This window comes from Poecilia mexicana, unplaced genomic scaffold, assembly GCF_051168715.1.
Source record: "Poecilia mexicana isolate PSO_F unplaced genomic scaffold, ASM5116871v1 scaffold_3, whole genome shotgun sequence".
NCBI classification, from domain to species: Eukaryota; Metazoa; Chordata; class Actinopteri; order Cyprinodontiformes; family Poeciliidae; genus Poecilia; species Poecilia mexicana.
This window is the reverse complement of record NW_028263372.1, coordinates 21,477,200-21,495,434: the sequence shown is the minus strand read 5'-3', so window position 1 is coordinate 21,495,434 and position 18,235 is coordinate 21,477,200. Positions and strand designations below refer to the sequence as shown.

General features: G+C 37.5%; 1 protein-coding gene and 1 long non-coding RNA gene across 2 annotated transcripts; one reads left to right on the top strand and one right to left on the bottom strand.

The window, feature by feature from the left end:
• Nucleotides 1–1,440: 1,440 nt before the first annotated feature.
• aqp9b (aquaporin 9b) lies at nt 1,441–15,018 on the top strand. Its single transcript, XM_088004308.1, has 6 exons — nt 1,441–1,639; nt 2,290–2,416; nt 7,498–7,635; nt 8,047–8,165; nt 10,206–10,423; nt 13,776–15,018. The coding sequence occupies exons 1-6, from the start codon at nt 1,538–1,540 to the stop codon at nt 13,933–13,935; spliced, it is 864 nt and encodes a 287-aa protein (XP_087860434.1). The 5' UTR covers nt 1,441–1,537; the 3' UTR covers nt 13,936–15,018.
• On the bottom strand, nt 13,682–18,168 carry LOC148160218 (uncharacterized). The gene is made up of 2 exons (XR_015762517.1): nt 18,081–18,168; nt 13,682–13,873 (listed from the first exon to the last, which is right to left on the bottom strand). It is a non-coding gene; the product is annotated as an uncharacterized LOC148160218 (long non-coding RNA).
• Nucleotides 18,169–18,235: the final 67 nt, after the last annotated feature.

Sequence of the window (18,235 nt, the reverse complement as noted above, 5' to 3'; positions counted from 1 at the left end):
ACCGAGGTGGTGACAAGCAAAACAAATAATAAAGAAGAAACGTGGAGAAATGACAAATGGGATGAGTGGAAGGAATCTGTGTTGGCTTCCAGCTGCATGAGGAAAGAAATGAGAAATAAATTGTGACAGAGCATTAAAAGGACTTGGATAAGCTCGAGTGCCTCTGAAGGATTGGTAAAAGATGCGTGGCTGACTATTTCAAAACCGTAAAAGTCGCAGAAATAAAGTCCAATTGTTTATTTTCCAAGCGTTAAAATGTTGCGTGAGTGTTTGTTCATGTAACGAGAAAAGCCAAAAAAACGGGAACCGTGTCATAAACACTGCTGGGTATTTTATAGGTTTGAACATTTTTAGTTGCCCCTAATTTATTTTCTCGTAAACATTTTTCTAATATGTGTTTATTTTATTTGTTTTTAATTCTTAGGACTTCTAAAAAAAATCATAATCAGAACATGTCATATTCCTGGTTTTTAATATAAAATTATGATGAAAAAAATAAAAACTATTTCTTTTTAATTTTATAATTATGACTCAGTTAAGTGCAACGAGTGTTTATCTTTACCCAAACAGCAGTGTGTACTCCACAGATTTTTTTTTAACAAAACGGTTTTTATTACGTTTATAATGACTCATACAACATTATAGAGCTAAAAATGTGTTCACAGTGTAAACAATGTTTGTTGTTTTAAGTGTAAATTACTGTTTTTAAAACAGGAATTTAGTACAGACAATGTGCAGAATATGACTGTGTGGTTTGTGAAATAAATATTATTATCAATAATTAGCAGTATTGTGTTATATAATCTGTTCACATCATGTTAGGGTAGATTTGCAATGCATGCTGGGAAAATTCAAAAATCTGAAGCTTAGTTAGTCCTAATAAAAATAGTTTAGAGTTGCTGACTCTTTGTTACTGTAAAATGTTAATTTTTAGATGATTTAAAACAACTTATTATTTTTATAACCCATTTAAAGCTGTTCAAACAGACCATCTGTAATTTGTTTTACAGTAAAAAATGTCTTACAGAGTTAGCTGTGATCATTTAATATCAATTTCCCTGTAAAATAAATTAGAAGAGATGCTTTAAAGATAAAGTGAGTTATTTTAGCAATAGCCTATTTACAGTGTAATAAATATTCTTATTTGCCTCTAAAAGCACAAACAAATCTGACAAATTAAGTTGAGATTTAGTTTCCTTGTTCTTATTTATTGTAAAACTAATATTTCTTGAGTAGAGGAACTTGAATGTGTCTTGTTTGGGTCTGAAATGCGCTGATCCAGACATTATTACTGTAGTAATAATAATAATAATAATAATAATAATAATAATAATAATAATAATAATGTTTTTTTTAAAGCGGACCCCTTGTGGCTGTCCCGGGAAACAGAAGCAGGGAGCTTAGCGCGTCCGGCAGTGGGAGGCGACAGCCTGCGCTCTCAGCTCCGCTCTGCCTCCATCAGAGCTGTTGGCTGTTTGTTGTGATCGGAGGAAGGCATCAAACAGTCCCAGAAAATAACGCCCGACAACAACAAAGCATGGAAGAAGAGAGCAGGAGGAAGATGAAGGAGAAATTTGGCCTGAGGCGGGACATCGTGAAGGAGTTCCTGGCGGAGTTTCTGGGGATCTTTGTCCTGATCGTGAGTGTTTCTCCTCCCTCCCTCTGCACCTGTCACCCAGCTTAAACAGCCGCTTTAAAGCGGCTAATAAGACTCTCTGCGGACTGACCGCAGCCCCTCAAATGCCTCTGCTATAGCAGATAATTGGAGGCTCTCTGAGGAGAAGGTGGAACTGATGTGATATTTTAGGGCTTTTTCCCTCCACACATAATATGTTTCTTGTAGCTACAAGGTTGTAAAAAGAAGATCATTATTGAAGTAATATGCAGAGCAGCACTGTGTTATCTTCCAGTAGAGAGTCCCAGCCTCCACCTGAAACCCTCTGAGCTGCAGCTGCCACCTCAAAGAGAAGAAAAAAAAGTCTGCTTTAATGTCTGGGACGGCCCATCAGAGGGGAGATGCATCTTCCACAACCCTTTTTATTTGTGGATGACTGCTTTCGCCTCAACCCCCCCCCCCTCCACCCCCTCTAAATTACTTGTGCCTTTTACCTAATAAGTGAGGGATTAATTATTGTTTTGAGCTCCAGCTTAGACAAATTGTCTGTGGCAGTCAGAGGCTGTTTGTGGACAAGAGGGCTAGTGTTAATGGTGAGCTTAATTGGAATGATTAGAAACAATGAGGCTTTTCTAGCTGCACTCTTTGTGTTTTTGTTCTTGTCTGTGTCCCAGCTCTTTGGATGCGGTTCAGTGGCCCAGACGGTGCTGAGTAAAGGGGCTCTGGGAGAGCCGCTCACCATCCACGTCGGTTTCACCCTGGGAGTCATGATGGCCGTCTACATGGCGGGGGGAGTGTCAGGTAAGAGACGATTCAGACCGGTTTTCTCCAGGTCGACTCCGATTCCTGACTGGCGGAAAATGTAGAAAGAAAATATGAAAATTCTTCCACTTTCTCAACCAAAACTGTGTGCTTTCCCCAGGTAAATAGATAAATAGATGTCACTTTGTGTGGAACACCTGGAGAAAAAGCTGCGCTCACTGCAACCACTTCCTGGTGTTTCTGATTTACTTATTAATATATAGAGATTTTTTTTCTTGTATTATTTCTCTTTTTCTTTTCATCAACTTATTTTATTACTTTTTCTGTGCAGCACTTTGGGGCCGTTTTAAACTTGTTTTTAAAGTGCTTTATAAATAAATTTGACTTTGACATGTAAAAGTTTGTTGATGTTTTTTAAAAGTTTCCTCCAAAAACTCAACTATTTCCAAGTCAAAATTTCTTCCAATATGATTAGGAAACATAAATCAGGCTGTTAGTTTCTGCAGTGATGCAAGTGACAAATCCTCAAGTTTATGGAGATAAAATCAGGCAAAACAATGTAACCTGATAATTGGGAAAAAAATGGGACTCTTGTAAAAAAAAAAAAAAAATAGTGGATAATTAAGATAGTCTAGGTTTTGTTTGTGACATTTAATAAATTACTTTACAATTCCCAGTTTTAATTCAAGCAGTAATTTGCGATTAAAGACCCAAATAAGCACATATCAGGTATAAATATAAGGCAGGATAAAATATAGTGGTGCAAATTAATTATGTCCTTTTCTGATCCTGCAAACATTTCAGTTTTTGAGTTTTTACTTTCTGGTAATGAGGAGAAATGCTTCAATGTTTTGACTTTAAAAAAAGTTTAATTATTCTCAAAGTACCTTTGCTACTGGAACACTACAAAAACTAATTTCAGAGGTTATTAAATGTCAGAAATTAAAATTATTACACATTTAATCAAGCATATTAGTTTGTAAATCCAAAATTACATTTTGATTATAATCTCATTTCAGTATATTTAACCTTTACCAAGTTGACACCTTTTTTGCTTTATTGAAACAAAGCAGGTTATCAAAATGAGCAACAATTTGTTTGAATTGAGGTGTTTTAGTTGTCCAAATACATTTATTCAATTAATTGTAATTTGACTAATTTGGTTTTTACACTCGTATAATTTCTGTTCAGAAATGTGGATTAACTCTGCAGCAGCAAAAAGTATCTTAATCCTGAGACAGACAACGGTGGCGAGAAAAATATTCATTCTTTATTCAGACGGGTTGCTGGATGTCTCCAGCAAAACAAAACAATGTTTTTTAAATCACTTTAATTTATTTGTTATTAATGGCTGCGTAGAGAAAACTGTATTATTATTTGTACTCCTTTACGTTTAACGTTGCTGCCATTAAACCAAAACAGTTTATTTCCGTCACTGAGGTAAAAATGTCTCTCAAAAATGCTAAAACGTAAAAAGAAACTGTCTGTGTGTATTTATATTTATACACATATAAAAAGAAACTCGATGTCATAAAATGATTTTACATTTCTCAAAAAATCAACTAAGAGGAATTGCGACACCAGGCTTGTAATTGCCGAGCAGCTTTTCTGCAGGTCTCCACTCTTATTTTAGCAACTTATCTTTGGTGATGAATCTGAAGTGTTTGAGACTGGAAGGCCTCCGCGCCATCATCCTAATCTTTTTCGCTCAGGATTCTGTCTGAGCCGCTTCGAAATGTTGTTGCTACTTCCAGTCAGAAGAAAAATGTCGGAAAAATAAGAATAAAAATCCTTTTTCACCTAAATCTGTCAGGTTTGTCAGCAGTCACATTTTCTCAACTAAAGCTGTATATTCTGCAACAGCAGCAAAAACATGTGGCGTTCTTTTAAATTAGTTGGAGTATTTCCAGTATGTTAGCTCTCATTTGTTCCTGTAGGAAACTTTTGTCAGTACTTTTTTTTTTCGGTTGAGGCTTTGCGTGTTTGGATAATTATTCTGTCTGGTTTGGGAAGCCGTGAAGCTGGGAGTTTTGATGTAACCATAGCGACAAGGCGTTTTTTTTTTCCATCTTGGAGCGTCTGATTAGCTTCACAAAAGATCCAATAATATGTCAACTACGACCCCGAGTCCCAGAGGAGCTGAAGGAGGAGGCTTCATGGATGCAGTAGAGCAGGACCAATGAAAAGAGAGAGAGAAGGAGGAACTTCCTGTTCAAGCAGGAACTTCCTGCGGTCGTAACGGGCTCAGATCATTTCCAATGTCTCTGTCATATGGTTGATGTTGTCAGAACAGAACTGATGTCACCTAGAAGGTGTTTCTGTGGAAAATCATCTTTGCTGCCCAGAACGGGACCTGTTAACACTTCCTCACCTACAGTCTTCAGTCAGAGGCCTCTTCAGATTTGTTGTGGGACTGACTGCTGACAGACATCCTTCCATAACGACTCTTTAAACATATGTGGACGATACAACAATGGACTTCACTTTAAGTATTTTTAAATTTTAATGACATAAACCATAGTACGTCACTCATCAGGGTTCAGAGGTAAAGCAGTGACTGTCAGTGAGGAAGTGGTGAGAATATAAAGAGTTAGACAAAAGTTCAAGATGGCCACAACGGATTCTAAGAAGCAGAAGTTTAATAAACCACAAAGTCATGTTTTGAAATAGTTAAGGCAGAAAGTATGAAAAAAATATTTTTTTTGTGATTTACAGTTTATATAGACAAACAGAAAAATACATGCATTACTATACCTGTTTGAAAATGGTGTCAATTCTTATACTTTAGGTAAAAAGAAATATTTTATTTATAATTATATACATTTTCAGAATTTATTATATATATAGTTTCAATATTAAACATTCTAAATCTATTCAGACTTTTATACACTTTTCTCTGATTTAACTTTTTATAGGTATATGTTTAAGTAAAATGAACATTGTTCTTTTATTCTCTGAACTACTGACATGTTAATTAAATTACAAGCAAAGATTTAGTTTTTATTTGCAGAAAATGATAAATGGTTAAAATAAATTTTAAAAAAGATGCAGTGCTTTCAGACCTCAAATAATGCAAAGAAAACAAGTTCATGTTCATTCAGAGACAACAATACTAATGTTTTAACTCAGGAAGAGTTCAGAAATCAACATTTGGTGGAGAAACCAGGAGGTTTTCAATGGGGTTCAGTGCAGTGGGCTCTTTTCCAGAGCTGTGCAGTAAATCCATATATGTCAGTCCTGTGGTATAAAAATCATTAGCAGAACAGCTAAAGCTGATCACTGTACACCTGGTTATTCTGTGCAACATCATCAGAATAATAATGATTATTGTGAGGTAAAAATCAAGATAATAAGAAAATCTACTTGAACAAGTAGAAAATAAAATTTCACTCCACTTTCAGGACGGTTCCGTATTTTACAGAATCATTTATGACTTTCACGGCCGGTGTATGTTTCTCTCTTTGGAGTAAATCTTCAGATTAACAGAAGATTAAGCCATGAATCGAAGCTGAAGACGAATGTTGTGATTTTTCAACAGTCGGCTCCCTATTAAGAGCAGCTTGGAGACTTCAGAAGAATAGCAGAAAAGCCAGAGGACAGAGAGGTTAATATATGGAAAGCTTTTGCTGCATGACTGGGCCATTTGGTCCGCAGCTTGGTGGGAAGCTTCTGTCCAACGACATCTCTGAAGATGATCGTAGGTATTGGACTAATGAGCTTTACAGGGGCATGGGTCTGCGGAGATGAGGGGGGTCAGGTGTGACAAGCCCGGCTCTCTGGGCTTCCCTGGCAGAGCGGCCCCATAGGAGAAGAAAACACAATTGGTATCACTTTGTAGTCGGCAGATTTTAGCTGACAGTGTACGGTAAGTGTGACACATCATGGTCACTCTAATGACCTGCAGTCTACGTGTGCCTTAAGCAGATTCAGGCAGATTATGTCAGAAGCAATTCGGGCAGGCCGGGCCGGCTGCTTGTCGTGGCTGGTGTTTGTGAACAGGATGGGGAGATTAACAATGGGCGCATGGCTGATACCCCCCAGCGGTGTTACCCCAGCGAGGTCAAAGCCAAGATCCCAGAGTGTTAAATAAATGACCCCACACTTGGTAACAATTGGCTGGAATGTGCTCAACACTTCGCTTCAGGACAAAATATGGGAAAACAGATCTGAGGGAGCACAAACCCAGAAGAGTGAGCCGGAAAGCGTTGGATGAATGGAGGAGGTTTGCTGATGACTGCATGAATCTGCAGCCCGCTGAGGCTTGATCTGCAAAACTTCTTGAATCTCAGTTGTCCAAAAACAAAGAGAAAGTTAAAATGGAAGAGCTGGTGGGGGAAGAAGCTATGTACATCAGTGCTGCATGCAAGAGTTAAAGCAGATTTTATAGAAAAGAGATACATTTACTTAGTTACATTAAAAAATGTAACTTTTAGGACTATATTTTTTGTGCTGCTCTGTTTACTTTTACTTGGCTTCTCCACCCACTGAGTGTAATTTCACTGGATGATGAACAACCGTATTTTAACCAGCAAGACACACACACACACACACACACACACACACACACGCACGCACGCACGCACGCACGCACGCACGCACACACACACACACACACACACACACACACACACACACACACCTGCAGTTTCATCTTGAAAAATGTTTCCTTTGTTGTAATTATGTTATTTATATGAATTACTTTCAATTTGAGCTTTAAAATTTCCACATATTTTATTAAATAATTTATGTTTTGACAAGTTGCTCAGTACTTGAGTAGCTTTTTTTACTCCAACTTAGAATAATTGTTTAGATTTCTATTTTCTACTTCTACTTTAGTAATAATATGTATAAGTAGTGCTACTCTTACTTGCTAACTCTGATTGTAAGTGCATCAAATTGGGAAAAGTATTTTTGTTAAATTTAAAGACAGTAAAAGTAGAAAATATTGTGGCAGCATGACTTTAGTTTTTAAATATAACAAAAAAGTCTGTAGAAAAATCACTTAAAATTAGCAAAAATCTGTTTTTCTGTGACTTTGTTGTATAAAAATCTGAGTAGTTTTAAACCTTTTAATTTTTCGCTGTGTCTCTCTCAGATGTTGAAGTTTTTGATTTGTTCAGGAGCCCATGTGAACCCGGCCGTGTCTTTGGCCATGGTGATTCTGGGGAAGCTGCCTCTGAAGAAGTTTCCCGTCTACGTGGCGGCACAGTTCCTCGGAGCATTCGCCGGTTCCTGTGCCGTCTTTGGCTTGTACTACGGTGAGATTAAATGTAGAACGTGTGGCAAAACCAAGAGCAGAGGAATGTCCAGGGTTTCCCCCAGTGTATTACAAGCCTGGCGGGCCACCAGGCTTTACTTCTGCCCCCACCAGGCTAAACCATGTTTAAATGTTTGCGTTTTTAAGACTTTATGATTGGTGTTTAGGTGTTAATATTCCAATCTTTTAATAACACACAATTATCAGGTGATATTTTCAAATTTCCTGTCAACTTTAAGCATTTTTTAACTCAAAAACACGACGGGCCGCTGGATGAATTACTGTCCCAGCATCCAACCGCCAGGCTTAGCCAGTTTTCTGGGGGAAACTTTGAATGTCCCATATTTTAAATCTACTTTTTTTTTTTTTTTTTTTTTTTTTTACATCTGGTGGATAATTTTCCTCTCCTCAGATGCTTTGATGGACTACACCAGTGGAGATCTTGCAGTTACTGGTGAAAATGCAACGGCCAACATATTTGCATCCTATCCTGCAAAACATCTGTCGGTGCTAAACGGGTTTGTTGACCAGGTGAAGTTCAAAATTTATACTTCTGATCATAACCGTCTCAGAAATATATAGCTCAAAGAAATGTATGATCATGTTTTTTGAATTACACAGGTTTAAAGTGAATATTTAGGCTTTAGCTCAAACTATGTGCTGTTAAGTTTGTGGGATAATTTATACACAGTGGATAAGCTGACAAACTCAAGTTATATTAATCTGCTATTTTAAAGAAAAGTGTTCTAGATTTCATCAAAAATATGTTTTACTGGCTTCTAGATACCAAAAGATCCAATTAAACAATAAAAATAGTAGAAATAACTAAGACAAAGAAAGTGGCCTTTCCATTCTTTAACATTTCTGGTAAAAATTGAGTGCAAACCTTAAAAACTTTTTGTTTTGTTTTGACATATTTACACCGTGAAATATTTTTGATTGATCCTAACTTTAAAACTCTTATTATTATTATTATTATTTTATTTTATTTTTTTTTTTTTTAATACATTTGTTGGTAATTTTAACTCCTGCAGGTGTTTCCAGTTCTTCATAATAAAAATTATTTATTTCAATATTTAATTTAAAAACTGACCCTCTCCATAATGGACAGATTTGATGAAAGTTAAAATATTTACAAGCTATTAGAAAAACTCTAATATTTTCTGGTAGATGGCTTTGGATGATGATTAGTGAGGAAAAAAAATCTCCAAAAGTTACAAATGTAGTTAAAGGGAATTCTTCAGTGTAAAGACAATATTACTGCAGTAAAGATATATTTACCTGAAGGCTTTTTACACATCTTTACCAGGTTGGAGGCAGTTTTATCGTGTGCAAATGTTTTTAAGATGTTTTGTGCACTTGACATTATATTTAAATTATTTTAAAACCTGCAGAAGATCAGATCGTTTAAAAGTTAAAACACTGGATTTGGCACAAACCAGAGAAAGGTTTCAGTGTCTCCAATCAAAACACTAAACTGTAAGTTTAGTGATTTGAATTAAGGTTCCTTAAGGTGAGATGCAAAAATAATTTCCTTTGTACTCATGTTATAAATGTCTTATAACATGAGTACATGTTAATCTTTTACATGTTTTCTGGAGTTGGAGCTTCTGAAATTTGGTGTCATGTGAGGGAAAAAATATCCAGCAAATTGTTATTTATATGGATAAAAGAAAAATTAAACGTGAAGTTTTAGCTTTAAACAGATTTTATATTTAACAGCATACAATTGATGCAGCTGGTGTAGCAAATATATAAACATTCATACTGGGGAACAATGTTAAAAGGGAAGTTTTATGTAAAATATATTTTAGCTTTATATCATGTTATATAGTTACTCCCTCATCAAAACATATCTGGAGTTTTGATTTGATTCTTTCACGCATGTTTGAGATATCCTTTAATCTCCATGGCAACCATTCAGCTGTGCAAAACGCCTGGTTGGACCTAGCTCCGCCTCTCCCACTCAGCTCCTTCAGACTAGCCAGCAGCAATTAGCAAACACCTGGTGGAGCTGGGCATCTGCTCATTAAATGAGCTACTTCTCAGAGTAACGCTGCTAAAAATGTCGTTAAAGGGTTAATAGAGAAGCCATGACTTCCTGAAGGCGGAGTGTCAGAGAGTTTTTAAAGAGACAGAGACCTAATTTCAAGACATCAAATCAGGAACTCAAATTTCTTTTAAGTCAAATTTGATTCTATAACATCTTAAAGTAACACAGTTACTTGACTGTGCCACAAAATGGCACTATGTGGCAGGAAAATCCATGATTGTGCCCCTTGAAGCTGTCCCACGCAGCGTGAAACAGGAATAGAGACCCCCTAATAGGCTTAGAGAAACACAGGTCAGAGGTCATTGCAGCAGATGAGAGGACTCAAAAACTTCCTCTCAAGAAGCAAATTCAGCAGCTAACACAAACCCAAAGGCCAGGATGGGGGAGCGTCCTGCTCCACAGCCTGCGCCAGCGCCCCGGTCGATCAAAAGACCCAAAACAACTTCAGTGGTTTTTTCCTTTCCTGATATTCAGAACAATGTTTGGATAATTATCCGACGTTTCTTCTGCTTTGGAAGGTTATTGCCACCGGAGCCCTGGTCCTGTGCATCCTGGCCATCACTGACAGGAAGAACATCGGCGCCCCAAAGGGCATGGAGCCGCTCTGCATCGGCCTGACCATCATGGCCATCGGCGTCTCCATGGGTCTGAACTGCGGCTATCCCATAAACCCGGCTCGAGATCTGGGCCCCCGGCTCTTCACTGCTGTGGCCGGCTGGGGCATGGAGGTGTTCAGGTGATTTAAGTCTTTAGTAGTGAGAAAAAGCCTCGAAACTAATAGAAACTGGTGAAAATCTGGTCGTCTGCCTTCTCTACGGAGAGAAGAACCGTTTCTGTTCCTGTCCAATCTGAATTAATATTTTAAACACGATACATGTTTAAAAGGAACAGCTTCTCCCACATATAAGTATGAAATATTTAAAAGTTTATGTCAAAAATAGAACCACTGTATGTTCCTTAGACTTGAACATCAAAGATGCACGCAACATCTTATGTCCTCAACTCAAATATTAAAAAGCTAAAAATGAAAAATAAAAACAGCTCACTAATGTAATTTTGTTACAGCTGAATTTGAGAGATACTGCATGTTTCCAGGACTGGGATGAGGTTTGATATATAAGGTGCACTAAGAAGCAAAGGTTTCTGTTTTAGATGCCTCCTAACGGTCACAAACATAAAAAGCAAGCTTAAGCTTAATGCAATGCATTCAACATATTTATCCAAATTTTAATAATTATTATTTGAAGGAACATTTATGGAAGGAACATAAACTGATCTGTCATTACAGCAGACATCTGGTATCAGAAAAATGTCCAAACTGTGACCACAAATAAAAAAACAATCCGTGCAGAGATCCTCAGTTTGTTTTTGAAATACTGAAATATTGCTTTTTAACATTCTGTGCTCTTTTTCCAGCTTTAAATTCACTGCGGAGTTGTTTTTCTTTTTTAGTTTTAGTTTCCCTGAACACATTGTCAGTCCACGCAGGATGATTTAGGTTTTACTTCAAAGCCAAATTGGTGTGATGGACACATTCCTGCGGCCGCCTCGTCAGGCCCAGTGCTTGGATGGCTGGTAGATTCATGCTGTTTGTGCCTTTGCCCTCGGTGGCCGTCATCCTTGACCCCGCTCTGGACCAATCTTTTTAACCCCTGCCCCTGAAAGCGTCTGTGCATGTCGCTGCTTAAAGGCATTCAGAGTGACTGCTATGGTTGTCAAACGAAGAACAAAACGCTGCTGGGGTAAAAACGTCTAGAAAGTCCAGAGCGGTGCAGTAATAAGGCTGCTCAGTTAATCTCAGGATGTGTGAAAGCAGCTTTTTTTTTTTTTTTTTATTATCTAGTTTGAAAATGATACTGAAATATAAATATAATGAGTTGTTGCTCCAGATGTGGATCCTTCAGCTATAAATGGACTTACAGATGTAAAATGTTTGAATTTCGTGCATTTAAAGCATCCTACCAAGTTTATTACAGTTAACTAACAAAACGGAAAATGAGAAATATTTTTAACTGAAAAAAATAAAAACAAAAATACTATAGAGTATATAAAACTAACGTTAAAATACTGAAACTTTATTTGTTTTAATGTTCATGAATTTCTTCATTAGCTTTTTGAACTGATGTAAATTTTTTTTTTGACTCACAAAAGCAGTTTATGTCGTCATTACTTCATGCTCCTCCTGGTGGCGCTGCACGATTCTGCAAAATGGCAAAAGTTTGGAGAAAACTTCAGTCAGTTTTTGTTCAACAATAATTTAATACGTTTTTTGAAAATTGTATCTTCTGTTGCGCAATCGAAGCATGCTTCACAATACTGCACCTAAAATTTAACCAGATTTAGAAAAACAATACTTATTTCTAATATATCTAATAAAAACCAAGCTGAAACTAAACAATATTTAACTAATAAAAACTAGAAACAAAAAGTGTCAATGAAATTAAACCGAGCTATAATGAAAATATTACATCCCTGTCTCCTACCATGATAATTTCTGTTTTTCTTTGCTCAGCGGGAAGCAGTTGTGACCCAGAGAGTCCGTCTCCTGAGCTGATCAGTAGATTTAAGCCTCTAATCCAGACGTCTGCCGCCTCCAGCTTCCTGACAGAGAGACTCGGTCTGTTCAGACGACTGTTTACTTCTGTCCATGGATCCGTTTACCTCCATTAACGGCCCACACCACGACACTGACCCGCCGTACTCTGTAATCTCAGTAAACGAGTTTAAAAGGACTAAGAGAGAGGGCACACCAACAAGCAGAGGACTGTTCTGTAATCCACGATAAATTCATGGTTACACCAGACTGAATATACAATGTGTGTTTTTTTTAATGTGGATTTTTATTTTATACTGTGTTGGATGAATTACCGTATTTCCCAGAGCGCACCTCACTATAAGCCGCACCCGCAAAGTAAAAAAAAAAAAAAAAAACAACAACAAAAATAAAATAATGTAAAGTACATATATAAGGCGCACCAGGCTATAAACCGCTGGTATCTCCGCCGCTCTCGGTTTTTCAATCTGCTATTAAGGACGCAGCCCTGCGTCTCCAACACCATGTTTTCGTTCACGCCAAGCTTACATGCAGCGGCTCTATGTCCCTCCTGTACTGCCAGATCTTTAGCCTTCAACTTAAAAGCTGCATCATATGAACTTCTTCGTGTTTCCATGATGAGCGGTTTATGAGTTTTAAGAAATTTCTCCGTCGTGCCTGCTGCTAGCATGTGCTAGTTCTAAATGAAAATTAGCACTTTCTTCTTTGATTTCCAATTTTTGACTTCCAATGATTCACTTCCTGCTAAAGAGCCCCCTGGTGGTTGAAGAAAAATCCACAGAAAAGCCGCACTGGGCTGTGAGCCGCTTGGTTCAAAGCGTGGGGAAAAAGTAGCGGCTTATAGTCCGAAAAATACAGTAGAAGAAAAGGACTGATCTATTAAGAAACTGATCAGAATCGCAGCAAATCCTGATAAACCCAACATGCTCCGTAAATCTGCGTTGTTGTATCAACCTTCTAGACCGCTCAGGTCTCCTGGTTCTGCATCACCAGAACCAGACATGGAGAAGCAGCATTCAGCTTCTACACTGTAAGACATTTGAGCCACATTTAGTTGTGTCTACTTAACTTCTGCTTTTTATAGGTTTTATTGGCCTTTATTTGATAGTGATAATGAGGAAGACATGCAGCAAAGGACAGGAATCAAACCTGCGACAGCCACATTGAGGACTAAGGCCTCCTTGTGTGGGTTGAGCTTAACCCCTGCGCCACCACAGCACACCTAGCTTCTGCTTTTTAAGTCAAATACAGTTTGAGAGTTTTAGATTTTGAACCTATGTGTGACTTTGTGAAAGATAAACTTGTAGGAGTAAGTTGCATTAATGTTTTATTAATTTAGTCAAACCTCCAACAGTTGAATAAACTAGAGTTTTTAGGCAAGCACTTAAAAACTGAAAGAAGAAAAAGACAGGAGTGGGAACTATTTCCCAGAATGCTGAGTTTAGTTTAGTTTAGTTTAATAGACTTTTATTTTTTGCATATGATAAAGTTTACAGAACGGTGCGTCAGCTTAATGATGGTGTCCTGTGTGCAGAGCTGGAGGCTGCTGGTGGTGGATCCCTGTGGCCGGACCCATGGTGGGCGGAGCGGTCGGAGCCGGGATTTACTTTCTCTTCATTGACATGCACCAACCTGAGCCGCAGAAACAGGACAACAACGTTCAGGACAAATACGAAATCATTACCATGACTTAACGGGAGTCAAAATAAACAAACTGAGCGTTAATTTCTTAATAAAAGCAGGAAATAAATATCCAAAATATTTTTCACTAGTTGGACTCGTGATGCACATTCCAGCTTTTTTTTTTAAGTAATTGACTAAAATATATTTTCCTGCTTTTTATATTCGGGTAAACAATAGCCATGCAATATAAACACAAAATTTAGGAGTGAAATGTGAACGTTTACTGTGAAAATTTAGCTTTCTACACTTTTTCATGAACTTTCTTGGGGGGAAGAAGAGAGACTTTCTTTTTTACTTTTGCATGCTTGTAAAAATGTTCTTTGGTTTGAAGTATTAGAGCTTTTATACTATCTGCACAGACAAGCCAGCCTTAAATAATTTGCATAGTATTAATGTTTAATAGTGTCATTGTATTGCTTTATAGAGCCTGGGTACATTTCTATTTCAGGCCATCACTGCATGCATCTTACCTGATTGGGAAGAAGATGTGGATTTAGGGTCTGATTTACTGAAGTAGCTGGTTTAAAATCACTGATTGAACAAAGATAAGAGTAGCAACACTGTTTGAAACAGGAAATAAATTTGTGTTTCTGGATGTAAATGTGATATAAAGACAGCAACAACAAACCTGAGCATGAATTTGTTTTACCAGAAAGCACTTATTGTGATTTTACAGCAACCCAGAGGTTAAAACTTAAAACTCTTAATTTTAAGAGTTTGTTCTGACTTCAGATCACGAGTTAGATATTCTCTCTTAAAGCACATTGAATATTTCCATATTTGATCTGTTTAGTGTAAAGAAATTTAAAGTTCGGGGTCTTTAAAGTACTTGTGCACATTCTTTTTAATTACCTCAGTGAAACATCGTTTTTAATTCACCATTTCTTTGCTTAAACTTTGTTTTAGATAACTGATATGGACCATGTGCAAGTTTCATTGTCTTGTAAACAGGAGAAGGAAAAACAGGAAGTGAAGTTTGTTGTGAACAAAAATATGTGGCATGTTAATAGAAGTGAGTTTTGTAGTTGATTTGTGCAGAATAAAAAGTTATTTTTTCACTTAAATTGTTTAATTTTTCTTCTTTTATCTGAGAATAAAATGTAAAAAGTAAGAGGTCAAAACAGTTGGGATTTACTTTTTACAAAATAAATCAGCTCTGACTTCTTAATCCACATTGAAAAATTGTAAAAACGTTCAAATTAATTCCCAAAAAATGGTTTAAACTTTACACACACTTTCACACCAGTCAGGAGTTCATTCAGCATCCAACCATTTTATTTTTAGACTTGGTACCCAAAGAAAAAAGTGTCATAATGATCTGTTTGCACCAGAAACCAACACAGAGGTTTGAATAGCTACAACAGCGTGGGGAAAATGGACATAACTTTTATAATATCCTACAGGCAGTCTTAATAGTGCATTAACTTTTTATCTTTAGAACAAGCTACAAACGTTTGGGCTCTCCCATTAGAAATAGTTTTAAATAAATTAATTCAGTCTGGTTTTTACTCCTACCTAAACCTTCGTCTCCCAAAAGAAGCAGATGTCGTTTCCCAACGCTTCTTTTCTGGCTGTGGTTTAAATCAAAAGTAAAAAGAGGGGAAACTTATGTAACTTCACGGAGAATGGATGAAGATGGTTTGTGGTTCTTGATCCTGCAGGGAGCGTCAGATGTGTATTTTTCCACGTTCGTGTTAGCATCTCATTCTAAACCAAATGTGTGATTTAAGCTTCGCGTTACGGCTGCGTATACGTTGGAGGTCAACACTTTATAACGCCGTTACACCCACAGAAAACAGAAAAGACAGTGAGGATTTAAGAGCATAATTTACCCTAAAGTCTCGAAGACAGGAAGCTTGTTTAAGATGAAACATGTCTGGACTTTGACTGGTCCACACATGAACATGCTTTGAAGCTGTATCTGCATTGATCTGAATGGCAGCTCTTGCTGTACATCTGGGGTCATTGTCCTGCTGAAGGGTGATCCCAGTCTAAAGTCTTTTTCTGCCTCCAGCATGGTTTCCACTGGGACTGAAATATATTAAGCTCAATCAGTTTTAAGCTCTTCCGGCTCCTACAAAAACTTAAAACGCAGTAAGACGACATGGCCACCAAGTCGTACCAAGAGAATGTTGTGTTCAGGTTGATGTGCGGTGTTTAGGTTTGCACCACATACAACATCTGACATAAAAACTGCAAAAAAATGCCTTTTTTGACATGGCGATGGTTTAAAAGACCAAATAAATCGATGATTGATGAACTCCTTTGCTCTCGTTTGCTAAGGCTGTGAGTTTAGACGACCACGTCTTGGTTTGTATCGCTTCCAGATGATGAGCTCAGCAGAGCCTTCCTGAGATGCTAAAAGCTGGAAACATTGTTTTCTAACTTAACGCTTCCTTGATACCTCGCCAGGACTTTTCCCCTGACCCGTCTGCTGTGTTTTGTGGTCTTCACTGCAAAAAAAGAACATATTACCAAGTAATTTTGGTGTAAATGTTAGTGTAAATATCTTAGATTTGAAATAAGACAAAACTAACTTACAAGTAACTTTTAGAAAGCTATAGGTGCGTGGTTTTAAGTTAAAAATTAAATAGTAATTGCTACACTGGCAGATTATTTTGCTTGTAGCAAGACATTTTTTCCATAAATCCACACTATTCCATAAAGCATGTTTGCTTCTAATTTTCCGATGGAACTAATATGTTTTCATCAATGAATTATTGATTTAAAACACACTCCTATATGTTGCTGAAAAGTTTATCAGTTAGTTTTGTCTTATTTCAGGTGCACCAAGATATTCGCACTAGAAACTGAAGCAGTGTTTGTGATGCTGTTCGATCACTAATGTTGGTTTTTACAGATCATCTGGATTTATACCGAGATCAAATCATGCATAAGTGGATTTTATTTACTTAATTAGCTGATTGGTTGTGCTGGACCTTTTTGTTGGATGACAGGATAGATTTCATATACATGCCACACTTTTCAGAATTTTATTTGTGAAAACTTTGTAGATTTACCTTTCTACTTTACATTTACATACTGCTCCATATTGGTTTGCTACACAGAATATTAAAAAGTTTGTGGTGGAGAAAACTGTAAAGGTGACGATGTATTTTCACGTGCCCGATTTATTATAACACTAAGCATCAGCCACAAAATGTCTGAGGTTTTCCAACTGTTTTAGGGTAATGTTGATGTGCTGAATCCAGAAATCTCATTGGTTTCAGGTCAACTTTCTGAGCTATGGAGCAACATGAGTACCAAAATGCATGACTTGTTCTCACATCTGGGTCGGTTTCCTCAGAATCCGGGATGAATGAGCGATGAGCCTTTTGTGGAGGAGAAAAAATGAACTGACGATGTCACAAAGATGTCATTGATTTAGTCAGATCAGATTTCTCTAAATCAAATTAGAATAAAACCTGGTTGAGAAAAATGGATGTCAACTGAAATAATTGATACATAGACAACTTCCAAAAAAATATTTTTTGTAACCTGGTGACAATTTGTGAAATGTTTTATGTAATTTATGAAGGATAAACCTAAAACTTCTTCCTAATTTCGTCTACTCACTTCACAGAAGTAAAGAGGCGTTTTTGGTTTGATGTTGGGTCTGTCTGACCACAGTGTGATCATTAACCCCGTCTGTGTGCTGAACCTGCTCACAGCATCGACCCCAGTCAGGCTGATACCTGAAACCAGTCCAGGGAAAAGGTCATTAATTCACTGCTCTGAAAACGCAGCAACACAGCCGGACGCCTCTTTAATTTCTGATATTTTGAAACGTAATTGATCATTTGAACTGCAAGGCGCACGCCCCTGTGGTTCTCACAGTCACTGCGCTGAAACCGCATGTTGAGAATAAACAGGAGCTTTTTTTAGACCCAACATTAGAAATGACAACAAACAGGAACAACAAACCAAAGTCCTGCTTGGAGCAGCGATGCTGCTTCACTGCCTGGTTACTCTCAACCTCATGATCCGCTTCAGCCTGAGCCATTTTAGTAAACGTGTGACGCAACGTTGTGAGGAAATTTCCCCCTTAAGGACTCTTATGTTCAACCTCCTCTCTCTTAATGACTGGTGTGACGCTGGATGAGCGTGTTGATGAGGGTTTGGTCTGCAGCAGGTTTCAGCCGTGTTCTGCCCTTACCTTCGCTCTTTCACAACGTGCTGAACGTACACGGCGAGGCCTCAGCCAATCAGGTTGGCAGCGAAACCACCTGATGTCTGAACCATGACTTCTCCTCTCTGTCCGTTCAGAGCAGGACGATGATCTCACTTCAGGTTTCTGGACAGCTATGAGGC

What these genes read in the sequence shown, in the direction of transcription:
- aqp9b (XM_088004308.1), top strand. Translation starts at nt 1,538, where the DNA reads ATGGAAGAAGAGAGCAGGAGGAAGATGAAGGAGAAATTTGGCCTGAGG. An exon ending in TGGGGATCTTTGTCCTGATC is followed by an intron (nt 1,640 to 2,289) that starts GTGAGTGTTTCT and finishes TCTGTGTCCCAG; the next exon opens with CTCTTTGGATGCGGTTCAGT. An exon ending in TGGGGCATGGAGGTGTTCAG is followed by an intron (nt 10,424 to 13,775) that starts GTGATTTAAGTC and finishes TCCTGTGTGCAG; the next exon opens with AGCTGGAGGCTGCTGGTGGT.